Here is a 20429-nt window from a genome sequence, read left to right on the forward strand (position 1 = left end):
AGAGATAGGCGGCCTGCGTGGGAGGGTCAAACACACTTTATTCAGCACGTGGATGTCTGAACAGAAGGGCCTTGGGCAGGGCTCCCTGACTGAGAGCTCCCAACCCCACTGTAAACAGAGCAAAGGTCATGGGAATGGGGGCAGGGGAGGGGCGGCTGCGCACAAGGTCTCGGTCAAGTCGCGAAGCTGGGGCAGAGCGGCCATGAGTTGAGGGAGCAGCTCCAAGTGGCCCCACAGAAACGCTTGCCTTGACCACTGAGGGTGGTGGGGAGGAATTCAGCGGGTGCGGCCAGGGCTGCCAGGCCAGCATATGATTAGAAGGCCTGGGGGTCTGCAGCCCAGGACGGGACTCACGGGGTGGCGCCTTGCTGGGCCTGCCAGGGCTCCCACCAGCAAACAGGAAATGGGGTTGACATTCCCCACCCCCGGCACCACCCCTAAGACTTGAGGTCCACGGGGAAGAGCGGAGGGGGCCTTGGCGGACTGGGCAAGGCAGGCCGGCAGGCAGAACCAGCCTCGACTACATGATCAGGGGTGGGGAAGGGCTCAGGGTCTCCCCCAGGAAGAAGTCTCCACCTGAAGAACCCTCTGCCAGGGGCGTGCTTGTGGGCAGCGTCCAGGACATCTGCTGAGCCCGCCAGGGGCTGTCTGTGCATTCCTGGGGGCGGGTAGGAAGGTGGGGAGAAGCCACTGGCAACGGCCCAGGTGGCTCCAGTTGAAGTTCTGATTAACAAGTACTGCAGAGGGCTGGCAAAGGACAATACCCGCTTCTCGGATCTACCACCGCTAACTGGAGTAGGGCATGCTAAACAAAGAGCGCCCCCTTCTGGTAGAGAACGTGCCATGCTCCCCTCCAACCCTGCAGTGTCAGCAGCAAGGGTTCAAGGTCCCCATGAGGAGGGCATGGGCGCTCCTCTTATCTAGGGCGAGAAGGGAGGAGGAGGCCGGCCCTGAAGGCTTGTGGGAGGCTGGGAGGGCAAGTCCTGGGCCCAGCTTCTCTGCAGGAGGTCACACCACAGACAAAGCAAGGCAGGGCGCCAGGGGATCTGGCTCTATCTAAATGGCTCACGACAGCTGGGGGGCTGGGGGCAGGGGTGACATAAACACCTGGTGCTTGGGATCACTACCAACAGGCAAAAGGAACACAACCAATCACCATGGTGGGGGGCCCAGGGCCCCACCAGCAGCTCATTCTTCAAACTTCCCCTCCCGAATGTGCTCGAAGGAGAAGGGTAGGAACTTGAACCCAGTCCCACTGTAGAACTTATTCTGGAACTCGACCCTGGAGAGAGGAGAGAGGAAGGGTGTCAATGGACAGAAGCCTTCTGAGGACAGGAGGACGCTACAGTTGGGCCAGGAAGATGTCCGGGGCCTACCCGGGCCCACCCTCCCCGAAAACGCCCTTTCCTGGATGAGCCCTCGGGCGCCCAGCTCTCAGGCTGCTGTGCACAGAACACAGTTCTGGTCTCCAAGCCCAGGGCCACCTGGGCAAGAGTGCGGCCTCCAGGGACTGGTCTGCCCTCGCCCATCCTCGCTGAGGGCAGAGCCTGTGTTTAGGCGGCTTCTTTGCAGCACTGAGCCCTTAGCTGAGTCCCAGGTGCCCCCCTCCAAGGGCCCCTCGGCGGGGAGTCTTCCCAAAACAACAGTAGAAGCCTCCCCTGTCCACACAACCATCTGAGAAATGCTGTCTTGGGATGAAAAGGAAAAACCGGGCCCAAAGTCCCTTCCCAGGCATCGGGCAGCCACCCCCGCCACGCTCCTCAGGGCCTTTCAGACTGGGTGGGGGCAGGAAGGCGGCCCCTCCCACAGCAGAGAGGGCTGTGCTTCCTCCCGCCGGCTCACCCTGGACGGCTGCCCACAGCCAGATCACCACCAAATATGGGCTGAAAAGTGCCTGGTCAGAGGACACGAGAGCCCGGGAGCTGTTCTGAGGAATAGTTTCCACTCGGTGACCCCCGGGCCCCACAACCCCCGCAAGAATGGGCGGGGGCAGAGGGGCTGTGGCAGGAGAGGCACACGAGAGTCCCAAGGCATCGAGACCCACCTTATTCCCTCGCCACCCTCCCAGCCAAAAAGGCAGCACCTGGTGGGGGGGGCAGCCGGTGGCAGGGGTCCCCCGAGCTGCTGGGGGTGGGAGTAGGAGCCGGCTGCTCTCTCCCAGCGCTGCGGGGTGCAGGAGCTGAGCTAGGCTCCGGCTCTCTGCCCCCCCACCCCCCGCCCCGTTAGGTGGGTTCTTCACGCTGGGGAGGCTGTGGTCACATTTGAACAACTTAAAAGAGATTCCGACACCTCCTTTCCACTACACGGCAGACAGCCAGAAGTGGACAGGTCAGTGCAGGCCCCAGCCGTGACCGGGGCTTACGCCAATAGGGCCTGAGCACCGAGCCCCTGGCCGGCTGATCACAGACAGCTCTCATTTCTAGGCCGGGTGAGTGGGGCAGAAGCCGTGCTTCTCAGAGGCCCTGGGGACACCGCTGTCCTCCTGGCACCCCCGTGTGGGCCTCCCGCACCGACAGGCCAGAGGCTCTGCCCTGTGGGCCGCCGATGCCACCTCCCCCCCAGCTGCTGCTGAAATTGTGGCCTAGGGTGGCCACAGCCAGAGACATCACGGGTCCATCCTGGGGTCAGCCTAACTCCACCTTCCCCCCATGGCCGTCCCCAGCACAATGCTGGAAAGCGACTGCCCTGGCAGATGCCCCGCCCTCTTCCTCTGAACCGGGGAAACACTGCTTCCTGAGAGAGGACAAACAGGGAGCTCCACCACCCAGCAGGCTCCTCTGCTCCGACCCCTCCAGGCCCCTGCGTGCACCAAGTCACTGAGACACCTGCTGTGAGAGCCCCAGCAGGGAGGGTGGGCTCCTGTGTCACCCATGGCAGCCCCAGCACTGGGACCTGGAGGGACTGACAGGGAGACCGCAGAGAGCACTTGAGTTACACAGCACAGCCCCCACTTCTCCGGGTGGGTGTGGGGGGGCACCCTGGGGCCTCTTCCAGCTCCTGCTGGGATGTGGCTGCAGCTCTGCATGGAGGTGCTTCTCTGGCTCCCCGACCCCCACTCTGGGCAGTTCAGGGCCCAGGACACACACCTGCCTGAAGGTGCGAACGGCAGGCACCGCCGCTGGCCCTGACCTCCACTCAGAGTGCTTCTCATCCCTCTTGCTACATGCTGCCACGTGTGGCAGCTCTGTGGTCCTTCCCATCACCCAGCCCCCTGAACCACCGACCAGTCAGTGAGCGTACAATTGTGCAGAATCTGCCAGCTAAGAAGGGGCCATGCGCCTTGGAAGGGAAGCCTCGGGGCAGGTCCTGCATCTGCGTGGCTCTGGGGCTGGCAGTCGTAACCACGATCACACCCACCCCCGCCTTCTGAGGAAGAGAGGACGGCTGACTGGGAAAGGCAAGAAGCCCAAGCACATCCTACGAGGCACGCGGGAGAGGAGATGAAGCTCAGGAGGAGGCAGACGCTGTTGAACGCCACCCACCTTGTAGGATCTCCCACGGACGCCAGACTGGTGTGGCCTGTTCTCAAACCCAAAGCTCTTCTTACCCGACCAGAGACCCAGGACAGGTGTCAGCGGGGCAGCCTCGGGTCAGGGGACGCCAGGAAAGCTGGCAGTGGCTTCCCTGCGGCTGTTCTGCAGCCGGACGAGGCGGGAGACAGAGCAGTACAGAGGCCGATTTTATCCGCTCCTTTTTGGATGGTGGGCAAGATGCCCCCAACATGCCACAGGTGACCGCCCCTCCCCATGGGATCTCGAATGGCACACAAAAGGGCCACAGATTCTCCTCTTCCACCCAGTTCCCTACGACCAAATACAATTTAAGCAATTCCCGTGGGGTGAGCCTGTTTCCACAACCAAACCCAAGGGGCATTCTGATGCCCTACAGGCCTCCCTTGGGGTCACCCCTCTGCAGGTACGAGCCATCCTTGTACACCTGCTGACAGCGGCCAGGGCGCTGGCCCGGACACCAGGTGTGTGACAATTTCCTATTTACTATCAGACCCCTTGTCCGTGACGCCACCCTCTCCTGCTCAGAACTACTTGCCCAGTTTGGTGGAGCTGGGAGCTCCAGCCCAGGCGAGCCGGTCTGGAGGCTTACCCTGCCGTCACTCAGCACCTCCCGCGCCCCTCCAGCAGGCTGTGGGACACCACCACCAGAGGGCACGGGTGAGCTGAGGGGAGTTCTCAATACACACTGCTCCCACGCTGCCTGCACTCACCATGGAGGGGAGGCCGTGCCCGCCTCACGTCCGACAGCTCCCCACACCTCCCACGGGCTGCAGCGAAGGTGGGGTGCTCACTGCCCCCTCCATCCAGGGCTCAGCAGGCAAAGTGGACGGCGTGTCAGGGGGCCAACTGGGCAAGGAAGTCACCAGCACTGGCTCCCCAGCAGCCCCTCGCCCAAGCACGAAGGGAGTGTGCTGGGGTCAGCGGGCTGATGAGCTGGGAACAGGGTCTGGGCAGCGCTCTGAGCACACAGCTCTCCTGACCCCCCGACCTCCTGGTTCCACTGTCAACAGAGCCGGGCCGGGGGCAGGGGGCAGGGGGCAGGCAGGTGGAGGCTGCGAGCAGGAGAGCCGGCCCGAGGAAGCTGCTTGGATGGGAGCTGTGTCTTGGCCCGCATGCGCCTCGCTTCTCCCCCGGGAATTTACCACCAACAGTGGAATCTCTGAGGAGGCTCAGCTGCGACCCAGCCAGGACGACAATCCAGGGCGGGGGAAGGGCCGCTGGGTTTTCCTCAGCCCTGGTGAGCTCAGTGAGACTCTCAGAGGTCACCAAGACCACAGGCCACCCACGCGGGGTCCCACAGACTCGTGCAACACTAGGGGTGAGGGAGTCCTCCTCCTCCGGGTACAGGGCCCAGAGCGTCTGGACACTGGGGTTTGAGACCCCCGCAAGAGGGAGAGTCCCAACATAAAGGGGGAAGCGGCACCCAGCAGGCAGCCCGGGCTCAGGGCGCGTACTACAAGAATGTTCACTGTGGGTCTGAAACTCAAACTTCACTGAGTGCCCTGTACTTTTATTTGCTAAATCTGACAACCCAAGTTTAAGATCACGGTCACAGCGCGGTGAGATGCAGCTCTCCCACCCGGCTCTCTCCAAGCAGAGCGTTCGAGAGGCACACACAGCATTAGGGAGCAAACAGGACAGCCCCCAGCCTGCCCTGCCGGAGGAGCTGTGTCAGTGCGCCCAGCTGTGTGCTGAGGGACCAGGAATTGCCTCCCTGCCAGGGCACAGCCAGGGGCCTGACCAAAGAGAATGGGGCGGAACAGAGCGGGCGCCTTCCTGGGCTTCGGAGTCTGTGCGAGACCACTTTCACTACTCTCCAGACAGGGCACTGACACGCCAGAACAGAACAAAAACAAGAAGCCTCAAACAAAAACCACAAAACCTCGGCAGCTCTTGCAAGCCACAGTACAGGGCACCGAAGAATGCTGCAGACAGGAGGGGACCTGAGGACACTCACCAGGGGCCTCTCCCGGGAAGCTTCGAGCCAAAAGCGGAGATCCTCTGGCCGCACGGCAGGTGCCAGGCGCTGCCGTGAGCGCTGAGGAAGCAGCTCACACTCCCCGGGAGGCACTCGGGCTGCCGCGCAGCACTAGGGGTCCCCCCCCGCCGCCACCCTGGGCCCCGCTGTCTCTCACCAGTGCAGCCGCAGGGCGTGGAGGAAGGCCGAGAGGCCCTCCATGATCAGCAGGATGGCCACGGTCAGGGTGGCAAAGGCGGTGAAGATGAAGAAGAGCGCTAAACCTCCTGCCAGGCTCTTCACCCTCAGGCCCATGTGGATCACCATGGTCCAAAGCACCTCAGACAGCTCTGGGACAGGAAGACACAGCACCCTGGTCACTTGGGGCTGCCCCGCCATGCCTCCCCCGGGGCGCTCCCTGTCGCCCTGGTGGGACCACCGCACACAGTGCGGACCTTCCCGCCTGCACTCCTTCTCTCTGGAGTCCAGAACCAGAACCTCCGGGTCATCCCCGCCGCGGGAGACCGCGGGCACGCGTGGAGAGGAGGACACTCACGTGCATGAGCAAGGCTGAGGGCCCAGAGCCGCAGGTAGGAGGCGGTGTTGGAGATGCAGCCCAGGCAGTACTCGATGGTGTGGATAGCCTGGTGGACCATGGTGTCCCCAAAGTCAAACTGTCGCGGAAGAAACCAGACGGAAGACATCAGATGGAGGGGAGGGTGCAGGAGTGCAGAGCTGTGGCCGCTTCACGGAGAGCCTGGCCCAGGCAGGGCCTGCCCTCTCACCGCTGCCTCTCCATGCCTGGGCCAATGCCAGCGCTGCCTCCCTGGAGATCCCGACACCCCCCACCTGAAGGAGATTCTTCTCAACGCATTCGGAGTTCCTCCCTGCTGGGCTCGGGCTTGAGTCAAGAGCACACAGCTGGGAGGGCGAGTCAGCCCCCGGGACAGCAAGGACCGCCGTGGACCTGGTTTGGGGCTGGGGAGGAGAGCAGCCCTGCTGGGAACAAGTCCCCCAGCCTCAGCCAGAAGCCGCCCTCCAGAGCCCTTCACTTCCTGCATTACAGCCTCCGGAGCCAGGGGGCCTCCTCTCCCTTCTGCGACCTCTGAGATGGCACAGGGAAATCCAGACAGAGTCCACGCTCCCATGTCACAGCGGAGGCGGCCAGATGGTGTCTCCTCTGCCTTTTGCTGTTTTCCTCTCATACCAACAACGATTTCCAGACTAAAGTGGAGCAAGGGAACGAGCTGTCCAAGCATAGCTGGGGTGCATGGGGAACGTTCTAGAAGCCTCAGATGCTTTTCCTGGCCTCTTGCTCTCAACAGCCCACTAAAGACCAGGGGGTGAACTCTGTCCTAGGGCTCATCCAGAGCCCTGCTCAGAATCCGCAGTCGGCCAGGCCCTCACACCACGGCCTCCTGCTCACCAGTTTAAGACTCTGGCAAGGCCTTGGACGTCACCCAGATGAGGCCACACCTATGACGGCTGTCTCGGCCAGACTCCAGCCTCACCCCTCCCCAGTCTCCAGAGCCCTGGCTCTGTGCTCCGGCTAAGCTGAACTCCTGTTTACCTCTGCCCACCCCACAGGTCCTTGGCTGCAGAAGCTTCCCACACTGGCTGGCGAGGTCACCCCGCCCTCTACACACCGAGCTTAGGGTAACTCCCCCAGGGAGTGGGAATCCTTTCCCTATCTCCCCTGCCCCAGCCCCACCCAGTGTTTGCAGGTCCCCCTCTGTGCTCCCACAGTACCCTGGGCACACATCTACCATGGTACCTGTCACCCAAGACTCTCTCCCCACCGTCTGGGAGGTCCTCGAAGGCAAGAGCTATATTTTTCATCTTTCAGTTTCTAAACACAGTGCTTGACACACACAGGGTGAAGGATGCAGGGACAGGGGTGAAGGCCTGGTGGGAAGACACAGTGGGAGACACAGGTGCCGCTGACCCTTGCCGCATGGTTAGAACCTTTGAGGATTTCCCAGGTAACAACTGGCCTGGCCCTGGTTTGCAGCTGGACTGAATGTCCCCACCCTGGAAGAGGGACAAACACCTCCACCAGGCTCAAACGATGGCCTGCGTGGGACAATTTTCATAGCCAAGTCAGGCGGGTAAATTTTAGAAGTAGGCTGGACTTTTAAAAAGAATGTGTTTTGTTTGAAAACACCAGATAACTGCTTTGGTTATTTCAGTTTGGCTGTAGAGAACTCGTCTGATAAAAATGTTGATTACTGAGGAAGCCAAGGGAGACTGCGTCCCTGAGTGAGGTGGGTGGCTGGAGACCGGGGAGGCCAAATTAGAGGCCATCTTCCTTGGATGTGCAACCCCCCGGGCCTGGGTGCCAAAGAGGACACTGGACAGGTCAGGTGGCTGGATCGCTCAACAGTGACTAGGGCTTTGGGTGCATGGTCTGGAAGGCATTTAGAAAGCAGCATTGCTGGAGGTGGTGATGCTGGGAGATGCCAGAGCTCCCCGAAGCGTGCCAGGCAGCTCAGCCAGCGACTGCACCCGTGAGCAGGCCGGGAACATGTATGCCAGCCACGGAGCCTCTCCAAACCACAGGAAGACCAGGCACTGCCTGCTGTTACCCCAACAGCAAAGCTTTTCCCGGTCCCATCCCCACACCCCCTCAGAGAGGACCATGGGAGGCAGGAAAGGGAGGGGCATTATTGCTCACAGGTGCAGGTATCTTAGAGAGACATTTTGGGGGAAGATGCAAACAGTGCAGCAAGGTCTTAACAACAACAACAAAAAAAGACAAAAAAAAAAAAAAAGAAACTAATTCAAAATGTGTGTGTTGCTCAAGGAGTCACTGCTGGGAGAGGCCTTCTGCTCTGGGTGTGGCTGAGTGCTGAGGCAACCTCCTTTCCATCCTCTGTCACTCCCACGCGTGGCTGACACAATGAGCTCCTTTTGCAGATGGCTTGGTTCTTCTGGGACACCCCAGAGGCAAAGGTGCCTTGTGAAGGCCTCCCAGTTCTCAGCTAGGCCACAGGGTGGCAGGGCTGACCCCAGGCCAGGGCCAGGGCTCCTCACTGGAAGCATGGTCAAGCTGCTGAGGGCAGCGGGAAGAGGCAGCCGCATCTCAGGGAGGAAGGGCAAGCTCCGCTCAGAAGCACTCAGGAGCGGGGAGGAAACAGGTACCCCCGTGGCCGAGCAACCACAACACCATGGAGAGGAAGGCACAGGCCAACGGAATGTAAGCCCCAGGGAGCACGTCAAGAATGCCACTGCGGACATTACTTGCACCTCTGTCAAAGCCATTCTCAGAGGTATCAGATCAGCAAAGTCAATGACACAGAGACAGAGGTGACCGACACAAGACGCAGTTAATGGAGGTGAGCTTTCTCGGAACACAGGCTCATGGACTGGTTAGAAATGGCCACTGGGATGAAGGATGCGCGGTGTCACGTGTGGCCCCGGGGTGCAGCAGGGTCAGCAGAGTGATCACAAGGACAGGAAGAGAGAAGCCCCAGATACACAGGAAGGCAAAGCTGGCTGTTGTCTTACCACCTCGTCCTCGGCAGGCTTGAAAACACAAATGCACACTTAGTGGGGAGCCACGGCACACAGAGGTCACAAGCTAGGCGCACAAGGTGACCGACTGTTTCTGGGGGAGGCCTGTCGGTGCTGACCAGGGCTCCTGGGTAGGAGGGCCATCTCCGCAGGTCACACGCACAGGGAGAGCAGCCGGCACTTAGAGCGGTAAGACGCATGTTTTCAAAACGCACCCAATCCTTGCCATTTCTTTTGTAAAAAATCACACATAGTGAAAACGGCAGACCGACTTAAAAGTCTAACCTGTGTCCTCAACTCCTCCCCCTCGACCTGTCCAAAAAAAGGCTCTAATGAACAGGTGAGACTCCATGGTGCATTAGTTCTGCTCTGAGGTTGTGTGCTACCAGTGGTCAGGCCAGGAAGAGTGGATTTTAAAAAGCTGGGCTTGGAGGTGCCTAGCCTGGCCTGATTCCTTTTTATTGCTCCTGTAAAGAGTAGGTAAAGGCCCACACACAGGGTGGGGCCTGAGAAGTGCCAGTGGCTGTGGCTGGGAAGCAGTGCCACTGGAGCGACCCCCGGAAGGATCCAGGGGTGAAGAGAGAAGCCATGCGGAGTGGCCGGGTTTCTGGAGCAAGAGCTGGAATGTGGGGGCCTGCTCTGCATGGGACCGAAGAGGCAGGCCTGCTGGGTGCTGCAGCACCGTGGGCTCTGAGCCTGGAAAACACTGTGGTGCCCTAAGAGGCCCAGAAGGCAGGGCTGAAGCAAGTCCCTCAGCTGCACGAGACGAGGGCCAACCCGAGGTGGAGGGAGAGGAAGCCCACAGCACAGGATCTTACCTCTTCCGCGTCCTCTGAGTGGGTGGAGAGCTGGTCATGCTGAATAATCTCAGCATCCTCCTCTGTGGGTCCATTGCCCACCCTGATCCCACCAAAGTTGAGAGTTCCCTACACAGATGAACAGAAAGAGTAGAATTTGCCTGGGCTTTAGTGTGCTATTCTGTGAGGTGGAGAAGGGCGATGGTTAGTACATACAAACCTCAGAGAGGCATAGATTCCAACAACCACACAGAACCCACAACTGCTCCTGCCCCAGCCACCACCTCCCCAGTCCCAGGCCCAGCCCCCCACACCCCAAACCTACATTTACCACTTCATCGTGTGCACCAAGAGTGGCACCAATGTGGCCTTGGTCACTGCTAACTGGAAATCCTGCTTGAATGAAAAGCTTAATATGAACAGACTCCGGTAACAAGTGCAGCTCTACCTGTGAAGCCTAAGCTTTTGGGAACAAAAGATCAGACTGTCTAAGAGGGACCTTGGTCTGATAAACTTGCAGCAGGAGCCGAGGAAATGCACAGCGTCTCAGTCCAGGAACAAGGGACCTTCTAGGTCAAGGAAAAGAAAAAGCTTAGTAGATACGTGTTTGTGGCTTGAGGACACTGAGTGAAAAAGCAAACAAAAGGAGGCCCTTTCCCTCCCTGAGGCAGATTGGGGTGAAGGAGCCCCTCAAAAGGGGCGTGGTGCTGACTGCTGGGTGGCTCTCCAGCCTCACAGGTGCAGTCTTCATAAGCAGGATTTTAAAGTCAATTTGATGCAAAAATCATAAGTTTATGGAGGCAAAAGGACTCTTTGGGGACAAAAACTAGGCAGAACTGGACAAGGCCTGACAGGTCCTGACAGCTGCCGACCTACCACAGAGCAAAGGGACAAGAGCAGCTGCCCCAGCACCCCTTTCTCTCCAGAGAGCAGACCAGGAGCTGGCGGATCGCTCCCCTGCACGACGGCCTTTGGGACAGCAGCACGTCATGCAGGCAGGCTTGGTTGCCTGTATGGCATCCCCAGCCTCAGCTTCACATTTTGGGGTACACCTCCTACCATGGCTTCCACCCCGGGCCACGGACCAGCTCAGACCTCAGGGTTTGCCCAAATGCTGCCTCTTCTAGCAGAGGTCCTCATGCGCTGGCCAGAGAACCACTGCACTTCGAAAGCTGTATTTAAATGAACAGCCTCTAATCCTGCCCCCAGAAACTGTGAGGCCAGCGTGGGGCCCAGGAAATCCGTATTCCAAAAAGATCTCCCCAAGTATCAACACTAATCAGTGTGAACAGTCAGTAAGGGTTTATAATGTGTGCGCCTTCTGAGAGCTGGCCATCCCACTGCTGGGTGCTGGGACATCTATGTGAAACTTGACCAAGATACACGACGAGGACGTTCCCTGCCATACTGTTTGTAATCACAGACTCGGGAACAAACAACACGTCAACAACAGCAACAGAATGATTACATAATTTTGGCATATCCAACACAATATTCCATAGATTGCTAGGCCACCACGAAAAAGTGGTTATTGCTACTAGACAACCACCAAGACACACTCAATTTCTAAAGGCCTAGTACAGCCAGGGGCAGAAGAATGCTGCGGTTTAAAACACACTTCCTAGTGTGGCTCTCACACGTCACATACACAGCAGATAGAGTGAGGGGAGCCAGGTTAGGTCTCCACACCAGACGCTTACGTGGATCTCGTCAGAACACAGGGAATGAGAGTAACAGGAAGGGGGATGAGACACACGTCAGCAGAAAAGAGAAAAACAAGACAGCGAAATGCCATTCACAGACACCCAGGGGACGAGGAACAGAACCCGAGCAGTGTGCACACCCTCAGCCCCACGGGGTCTGGAATGCAGGGCTCTTCAGACGGAACCACCAGCCCCATGCCTTCAGGCTGCTCTCTGGCAACCCATTGGGCTGAACACCATGTGGGATAAGACCCTATCAAGGTGCAGCTTTCCAGGCTGGGGTGGGGAGGTGGGGCTGGGGGCTAGCTTTGAACTTGCAGCTGACCAGAGAAGAGGTGGCTGGGGTTCACAGTATCAAGGACTGCTCAGAAGCACACCTTACAGAGGTTAAGAGTAGCAGAGTATGCAGGAAAAATGCTGATCATGGTGGTATGCGCTTTGAGGATTCTTTCCTTCTCGTGAGGAACGACAGACTAAGTCCCTGCTTGGAAATCACTTCAAGCAGCAAGACTGTAATTTCTTCTGACCCAAAATATCAGGGTTCTGGAAAGACAACAAAGCCATTTTCTAAGTTTAAAACCATCAGGACAATTAGTGAAGCAAGTGGTTGCCATCTAAAGCGTCCACTTTCATTAAACGAGGGTAGCTGCTTACAGATGCAAGTGCACGAGCAATCGGGACTGGGGAGGTTTAAAGAGCTCACACATTCGTAACCTAGAAAATGGTGGGCTGGTCTGGGATTAACGCATTCTAAGGTCATGGCTGAAAGATGTTTTTAAGGAGAACTATTTGAACACTCAACACTCAAGTGCTGTTACTGAATCACGAGTTAGCTCGGAAGAGAAAAGATCGGGACAGGTGACTGTGGTTACACAGGGATTCTCAGACCACATGAGGCCCACAGCAGAGTGGAGGCCTCACCCAGACAGCGGAGGACATGAGGGCTTCCAAGTCTTCGAGAAGAGGGAGAGAGAATGCTTTTTATGTTGAAGAGGGTAAGTCACTGCTGCCAAGGGCCCAGGGACCAACATCACTGTGAGGAAGAACTCTAATGTCTGCGAACCCCATCTAAGCACCACAGGAGAAGAAATCATCCAATGCCTGGACACAAGCTACAGACGTGGAGGAAATGGGTTCAAGAGCCACCATGCTGAATTAGAGGATGAGGCGATAGCCGCTTCGCTCCCATGGATGTGACTGGACTCACATATCTGGATAGGATCTTAGGAGACAACAGCAAACATGAAACCAGAATCCACTCTTGGGGTCAGCATTGTGGAACAGTGGGTTAAGCTTCTGCCTGCAATACTGGCATCTCTTATGAGCACCAGTTCAAGTCCAAGCTGTTCTACTTCTCACCCAGCTCCCTGCTAACACGCCTGGGAATGAAGTGAAAGTAGTTAGGCCCTTGCACCCATGTGGGAGACCTGGATGAAGTTCCAGGCTCCTGGCTTTGGCCTGGCCCAGCCCTGGCCATTGTGGCCATTCGGGGAGTGAACCAGCGGATGGAAGGTCTGTCTCTCTCTCTCCCCCTCTCCCTCTAACTCTGCCTTTTAAATAAAAAAAATAAATAAATCTTAAAAAAAAAAAAAGAGAGAGAAGCATTTACTCTTAAGAGGTGGCCATGTCTTCTGTCATCGTTTCAGTGAGTAACAAGGATGTAAGTCCCGTGAGCACGCGCCCCCTGACCTCAGTGTGGTCAGAAAGAATGCTGCTGCACTGTGTGCCCCTCTGTGAACCAAACGTGATGCTTCGTTGGATTTAATTCACTCACTGTTGCAGCCGCTGCTGCCTCTAGTCCCTGCTGGCTCGGGGTTGGACTGACTGGGGCCTCCACAGGTTGCCCTTCCTGATAGTGAAGGGAAGAAAAGAGGAAGGGAGAAGAAAACAAAAGGGGGAGGGGTGACGGGGCGACGAATGGAGGGCACATGGAAGGATGAAGATGGGCAGAGAAAGGAGAAGGAGGGGCTCGTAACTCAGCTGCTCTCCAACAGCAGGGAGCACCTAACAGGCGTACCAGAGTCTGCATGCAACGCGGCCTTCGGGCTTTCCCAGGCAGTGTAACAAGTAAGCATTATTGGATTGCCAGAAATTATGCACAATACTGAACATAAGGCATGCTTAACACTGTGTGTGTGTGTGTGTGTGCCTACACACACTAAGTAGGCACATGGACATATACTGCCTAAAAAAAAAAAAAAAAAAAAAAGTGTTTTACACCAAACTTTTCCCCTAGATGTTTTGGTTGGGAAAAGTATCACGGTCTCATTTTCAAAGAAAATGTCTCAGCATCAGCCTTGCTGTCGCCAGGCAACCACACGAGTGAGTTCCCCTGTCCGCAGCTCTTGCTGCCTGGCTTTGGCCGACAGGCCCAGGCCTGGGTTCTGGATTCTGCTGAGCACAGCAGGAGCAAAGCAAAGCAAAACCTTATGACTCGTTTCTTTATCCCAGCCACTCAAAACTGAATCCGGATGTGTGAGCAGCAAACAGACGTTTCTCTCCCTGAGCGGGCCCAGTGTTCCTGCTGGGTTGTACCAACGTACTCTAAGAGGCTACAGGTTTGTGCACAATTAATCAGATCTACCTGGGAATTGCTTTGATCTTAAAAAAAAAAAAAAGTCTGGTAGCTTTCCGCAGTAGAAATGCACCCACCAAGTGCTTCCTCCTCAAGTACTGACGGCGAAGGACCAGGGGCTTAAACAGCAGCATCCATGGCACGCACAGCAGCGCAACCACCACCAGGAAGCACTGGATTCCTTTCTGCAGAGTAAGAAGGAGGAAAATGCACATCACAGAAATGCACACTGCAGCGCAGAAACGCGGCCCAGTGGGTTAAGCCACCGCACGGGACACCCACATCCCACACTGTAGTGCCAGTTCAAGAGGCCTGGCTGCTCTGGGACCCAGCCCCCAGCTAATGTGCCTGGGAAGGCAGCAGATGATGGCACAAGCAGTTGGGTCCCTGTTGCCCGGGTGAGGAATCCAGATGGCGTTCCAAGCTCCTGGCTTCGGCCTGTCTCAGCCCTGGCTGCTGGGGGCATTTGGGGAGTAAACCAGTGGATGAAAGATCTCTCTCTCTCCTCTGAGTCTCTGTATTTCAAGTGGATCAAAATAGATGTTAATATTTTTTAAAGTTCATGGCTTAAATATGCAGTTTCCAACTGCAGCACAAATGTCCCCCAAACAGTAGTGTCTCACGGGTCTATGAATACCACTATCTAGTTTCTCAAAATTATTAGCAGCTGCCGTGGCGGGGTCCAGGGATCATCTCAGAGAATTCTACCCTCTCTGGATACAGCAGGGATAGTGGAGCCTTCCAAGCTAAGGAGGATGGTTGGAATTTAGATCCGGATGTATGGGCTGGGAACCAAATGCTACACAACGGTATTTTTAGGCTTTTTTTTAGGGTCAGAGAAACTGCTGGTTTCTTGACCCAGTGTGCCTCTCTGTCGACGCACCTGTCCAGAATACAGCATCGAGCTGCCAGAGTCCGGGTAGGAAAAGAGGAACATATTTATGAAATGGATCAGAAGGCTTGGCGCATGCTCCGAAGTGTGTGCATCGTAGGCTGTCCACTTGTAGAAGATAAGGATGACCAAGTAGCCAAACAGAGAGGTCATGAAGATTATCTCAGGGATAAATCCGAAGTAGATGTTCAGGGGCTTCTTGAAATAGCTAACAAGGAAGAGGGATAAAAGAAAACATTAGGGGTGAACAGACCCGTGCCTGCTCTTGCACACGGCTGAGGACGCCCTAGACTTTTCTGCCTAATGCTCAGTCGGCCTTCACCACTCTCGGAAACAGCAGCCAGAAGCACTGGAAGCAACACAGACAGCGCAGGATTATGGCCGTTTCCAAACCTTTGGACCTTGAATGGCCTGGTACCACCCCCACCATTCTCTCCATGAGACAGACTAGAAAATCCAGGTCACTCTGAGACCACAATTCTGTCAGCTACACTTCAAGGAAGGAAAAAAGTAACTCACTCATTTTGATGAAAATTATTCCATTTTTGTTTCAAAAATCTTTACTGCATCTATAAACTGTTAAGGAACTAATATTCAAGTTCATTCAAACCCTGAGTTTCTGCCCTTTTTTTTTTTTTTTTAAGATTTATTTATTTATTTGAGAGGCAGAGTTATAGACAGAGAGAGGGAGAGAGAGAGAGGTCTTCCATCTGCTGGTTCACTCCCCAAATGGCCGCAACGGCCAGAGCTGGGCCAATCTGATGCCAGGAGCCAGGAGCTTCTTCTGGGTCTCTCACATGGGTGCAGGACCCAAGGACTTGGGTCATCTTCTGCTGCTTTCCTAGGCCATAGCCAAGAGCTGGATGAGAAGTAGAGCAGCTGGGACTTGAACCAGTGTCCATATGGGATGCCAGCACTGCAGGCAGCAGTTTTAACTGCTATATCACAGCACTGGCCCCAAGAGTTTTGCTTTTTTTAAGAGTTAACTTTTCTGTAAAATTTCAGAATGTTGACGCAAGTTTGTATTTGGAAATCAAACACAGAAAAGGTGTTATTAATTAAAAAAAAAAAAAAAAAAATTGAGTGGCCGGCACCGCAGCTCAATAGGCTAATCCTCCACATAACGGCGCCAGCACACCGGGTTCTAGTCCCAGTCTGGGTGCCGGATTCTGTCCCGGTTGCCCCCCTTCCAGGCCAGCTCTCTGCTGTGGCCAGGGAGTGCAGTGGAGTATGGCCCAGGTGCTTGGGCCCTGCACCTGCATGGGAGACCAGGAGAAGCACCTGGCTCCTGCCTTCGGATCAGCGCGGTGCGCAGGCCGCAGCGCGCTGACTGTGGCAGCCATTGGAGGGTGAACCAACGGCAAAAGGAAGACCTTTCTCTCTGTCTCTCTCTCTCTCTCACTGTCCACTCTGCCTGTCAAAAAAAAAAAAAAAAAAAAAATTGAGTGAGGGAGAAAGGGAGGAAGAGAAGGAGAGAGCAAGAGAGCGAGAGCGGAGAGCGAGAGAACTCCCCCATTCACTGCATTCACTGGCTCACTCCCTGAATGTCTTCAATGGCCTGGGGCTGGGCCAGACCACATGGGAACATGCCCCAGTCGAGTCAGGAGTGGAGCTGGGTATCAAACACTCACACATTCCAAAATGGGACATGGGTATCCTCCTCGGCACCTTGCTACCTGGCCAACTGCTGGCCCAAGGCTGCACTTCCACGACACAGAATGCGTCCTGAGCCGGCAACCCCTCCCCGGAGATGCTGTTACTTTTCTTCAGGCAAAAGCACTCACTAAGCTCTGCATGTGCTCAGGGTGGAAACAGCAACTCACATGTGGTTGAAAAGGCTCAGGCTGACTCCAAACAGCATATGGATGATACCAAGGATAACAGACATCTTCATCTTAAAGGAGTTGAGGAAGGTCAGTTTGTTGGTAGCAATGTTCCAAATCTGTCACAACCCAAGAATACAGAGGCATTACAAAGAATTCTCAAAGGGAAAGATACATTGGTTTAAAAGTTGTTTTATGTTATGGAAAATTCTAAACCTGTACTTCAATAGACAGAACCGTTTAACAAACTCCCATGTATCAATCACCCAGCTTCAACAATCATTCTCAACTTACCGACTCCTGCCATCGCGTTTCATCATACCCACCCCTACCTCCATATTATTTTGAACCAAAATTCAGATACCATGTCATTTTACCTGCAAATATTTCAGCATGGATCTATAAAAGGTAAGCACTGATTTAAAAAAAAATGACCATTATTACTAACATCATATTCAAAAGCATTAACAATTATTCTTTTATTAAAGATTTATTTATTTGAAAGAGCAACAAAGAAAGCAGAACCTGAGAGTTAGATAGCTAGATCAATCAATCAATCAATTGACTGATCGATCTACCATTCACTGGTTCACTCACCAAATGGCCACAACAGCCACAGCTGGGCAAAGCCAAGCCAGGAGCCTGGAACTCTATCCTAGTCTCTGACCCAGGCGACAGGGCCCGGGTAGTTGGCCATCACCTGCTCTGTCCCCAGAGCATTAGTAGAGAGCTGGATTGGAAGTGGAGGTGGGACTTGACCCCAGGAACTACCATATGAAATGCAGGTGTCCTAAGAGGCGGCGTAACCTGCTGTGCCACGATGCCCATCCCCCAGGTTTGTAAAGACACTGATGTAGCAAAGCAGATGAGGTCCAGGCACTGTGCTGACACAGTTCTCAGCCTCTAATCTACAGCCTCCTTACGAGATATCTGTCGAAGAACTGGCGCGTTTATCTCGCAGGTGCCTCACTGTCGGTGCTTTGCTGGTCACGTCCCTGTGGTGCCGCTGTGTCATCTATTTGAGTGCAGTGTCTTAGCTGCCCTCACCCGAGGCCCGGGACACCTTCCTCGTGGTTTGCTCTGCTCTGCCTCCACTTAGCCGTCAGCTCACGGTTCCTAAATCAGGACTCACATTCCAGTGTTTGCCTGTGATTTGGATTTGGATTCCTGCCACCCACATGTGAGACCTGGATCGAGTTCCTGGCTCCTGGCTTCAGCCTGGATCAACCCTGGCTATTGTGGGAATTTGGAGAGTGAACCGGCAGGTACAAAATCTCTTTCACTATCTCTCCTCCTCTCTGTCATGCTGCCTTCCAAATAAATAAATCTTTAAAAAAAAAAAATCAAGCACAAATAACTTAAGAACTTGGAGCAGTCTGGAACATCAGCCTTCCCTGAGCTGACACTGTCAGCCACCTCAGAAACAAGCAGTTCAGGAAGACACGTGACCCTCGCTGCCCCCGCCCCCACCAGGCTCTTAGGTCTCCCAGGGCTTTGAAGCACTCTGAGCAGATACATCAAGCTTTTCTGCCAACTAAAGTCCAAAGAAATCTTTAATTTCACTTAAGTTGTCTCACTTCAGGGTTACAGTGGACATATTTGGGGTTAACATACAGAAAAGGAGTTCTTTCTCTTACCGGATCGATGCCAAAAGGGTACGGTCCACCGAAAACTCCAGGGACAGACGGGTTCAGCTGCAGCACGGGGTTCCCCCGAAGGGTGTCCTCCCTTCACGCAAAGAGGAAAGTCTCGTTTAGTTTTAGTCAAAGGAGGGAAACCACTGGGGTTTGGAAACTGGCCCCAAAAGAAATGACTACAGTTATCGTGTCTCTTCAACAACAGACGGGGCTACAGTAGCTGAGAATCACAAGGGAACAGAGATGACGGAAGGAAAAATTAAACACATACAACCAAGTGGGTAATTCAGACAACACACCTTCTATTTGCAAAAAGAACAAATGCATCTAATTTAAATTCTTGGTTCCTTGATACTTGCTGGACAAATCCCCAAGGCATTGCACAAGCTGGAGCACAAATCAGAGGAGACCCTGCATTCTCCTGAAATGTGTGAAGACTCCGGAAGAAAGGGGTGTTAGCTCACCACCAGAGGGAAACACGAAAGCAACGAGCTCACCACTATTAACCTGGTCCACAACTTACGTCCAGTTAGATAAAGTGAACATCGGTCGCACACTCCAGGATGACCCAAAGATGTTGAGAGACTTGGAAAAGCAATCATTGTAGATGAGGCCAGTGTAGATGGAGAACACGCCCATCAACAAGATAATGTAGCGACCACTGAACACAGTGCTAAACATCTGGGAACCAGAAGAAAAAAGGAGTGAGAATGGACCCTTGTAGCTCATGCGAAAGAACATTACTTAGAGCACACTGGCCTCTGCCTCCCACACTACCACGCCCCACCCTGGTTCAAAGAGCTTGAGGCAGACGCCAGAATGCAATGCCAATGAGAAATTCACTCACACAGCACACGGCATTGAACTTAACGTCTCTATTCTCCTTTGATAAAAGTATATGCATCAAGGACTTCCAGGTCACGATGTTAAGACTGAAAGCAGGAGAAACTTAACACATAAAACATCACCTCATTCTCATTCTTCTGGGAGAGGAGCCGGCTCTCCCTCAACACCATCCACACTGCAAAAAGGGTCATCAAAATGCCATGGCCGAAGTCTCCGAACATCACCGCAAACAGAAAGGGGAAAGTGATGATGGTATATGGAGCTGTAAGCACACCAGAGGAAGAACATCACAAAGTGCGTGAAACCACAACTCCCCGGGCCGCACTCCTGAGGTCACGCAGTCCGCAGCCACCACACAGAGGACTTCCAGGGCAGCTCTTCCATGGCAGGATCTGCGCCCCTCACCCAGCGGCTGTGGGTTTTGAGCTCCCGCTAACATTTTAAACACAGAAAAGCACAGGAAATGAAGGTGCGGTCCCGGTGAAGCCCTGTTTTATCCTTCAGTTCCCTTCTTCCAACCCCTGGGAGGCTGCTCCTGGGGCAGGCCAGATGTCCTCCCTTTGTGCAGCAATTACTTATTTGTTTATTTAAGATTTACTTATTTATTTGAAAGGTAAAGTGACAGGGAGAGAAGAGGGGGAGAGGGAGAGAGAAAAGAGAAGGGGAGAGGGAGAGAGAGAAAAGAGAAGGGGAGAGGGAGACAGAGAGATCTTCCATTCAGTGGTTCACTCCCCAAGTGGCTGTAATGGCCAGGACTGGTCCAGGCTGAAGCCAGGAGCTTGGAATTCCATCCAGGTCTCCCACATGGGTGGCAGGGGCCCAAGTACTTGGGCCATCATTCACTGCTTTCCCAGGTGCATTAGCAGGGAGCAGATTGGAAGCAGAGCAGCCTGGACTGGAACCGGAGCTCTGATATGGGATGCAGGCATTGAAGGTGGCAGTTTCACTCACTGTGCTACAACACCAGCCACAGTAACCACTTCTGGGCTGATCAGCAAGTAGAAGGGGAAGCCTACAACTGGACTAAGGCAGGCTGTGCACAAGCTGCCAGCTGGAATCGAAGCCTGACTTGTGATTTAATAATCAACTCTCCAAACAGAGGACGGATATGCCTTGGTCCTAAAACAGTCAATAATTGTCTTTTCTCCGTCTTTTCACCTTGGAACAGGGAAGC

The 20429-nt window shown here is 54.8% G+C and overlaps 1 protein-coding gene across 10 annotated transcripts in view; it reads right to left on the minus strand.

Moving 5' to 3' along the window:
- Positions 1-18: 18 nt before the first annotated feature.
- The window catches only part of ATP6V0A1 (ATPase H+ transporting V0 subunit a1), a 55249-nt gene continuing 34838 nt past the window's right edge, over positions 19-20429 (minus strand). For 3 of the 10 annotated variants that reach the window (XM_002719397.6, XM_008271507.5, XM_089317776.1), the window contains 11 exons: positions 19378-19517; positions 18933-19090; positions 18410-18500; positions 16773-16891; positions 14941-15157; positions 14135-14242; positions 9801-9908; positions 8977-8994; positions 6026-6143; positions 5648-5819; positions 19-1282 (listed from right to left, as the gene is read on the minus strand). In XM_002719397.6, the coding sequence (XP_002719443.1) occupies positions 1189-1282; positions 5648-5819; positions 6026-6143; positions 8977-8994; positions 9801-9908; positions 14135-14242; positions 14941-15157; positions 16773-16891; positions 18410-18500; positions 18933-19090; positions 19378-19517 (1343 nt within the window). In that variant the 3' untranslated portion in view covers positions 19-1188. Of the gene's footprint in view, positions 1283-5647; positions 5820-6025; positions 6144-8976; positions 8995-9800; positions 9909-10487; positions 13332-14134; positions 14243-14940; positions 15158-16772; positions 16892-18409; positions 18501-18932; positions 19091-19377; positions 19518-20429 lie in introns of those variants that run through there. The other 7 variants (XM_002719398.6, XM_002719399.6, XM_089317777.1 and 4 more) reach the window with 3 other exon arrangements.

The sequence above is a fragment of the Oryctolagus cuniculus genome, chromosome 17 (genome assembly GCF_051225735.1).
Source record: "Oryctolagus cuniculus isolate XC-2025 breed Fujian yellow rabbit chromosome 17, ASM5122573v1, whole genome shotgun sequence".
In the NCBI taxonomy this organism is placed as follows: domain Eukaryota; kingdom Metazoa; phylum Chordata; class Mammalia; order Lagomorpha; family Leporidae; genus Oryctolagus; species Oryctolagus cuniculus.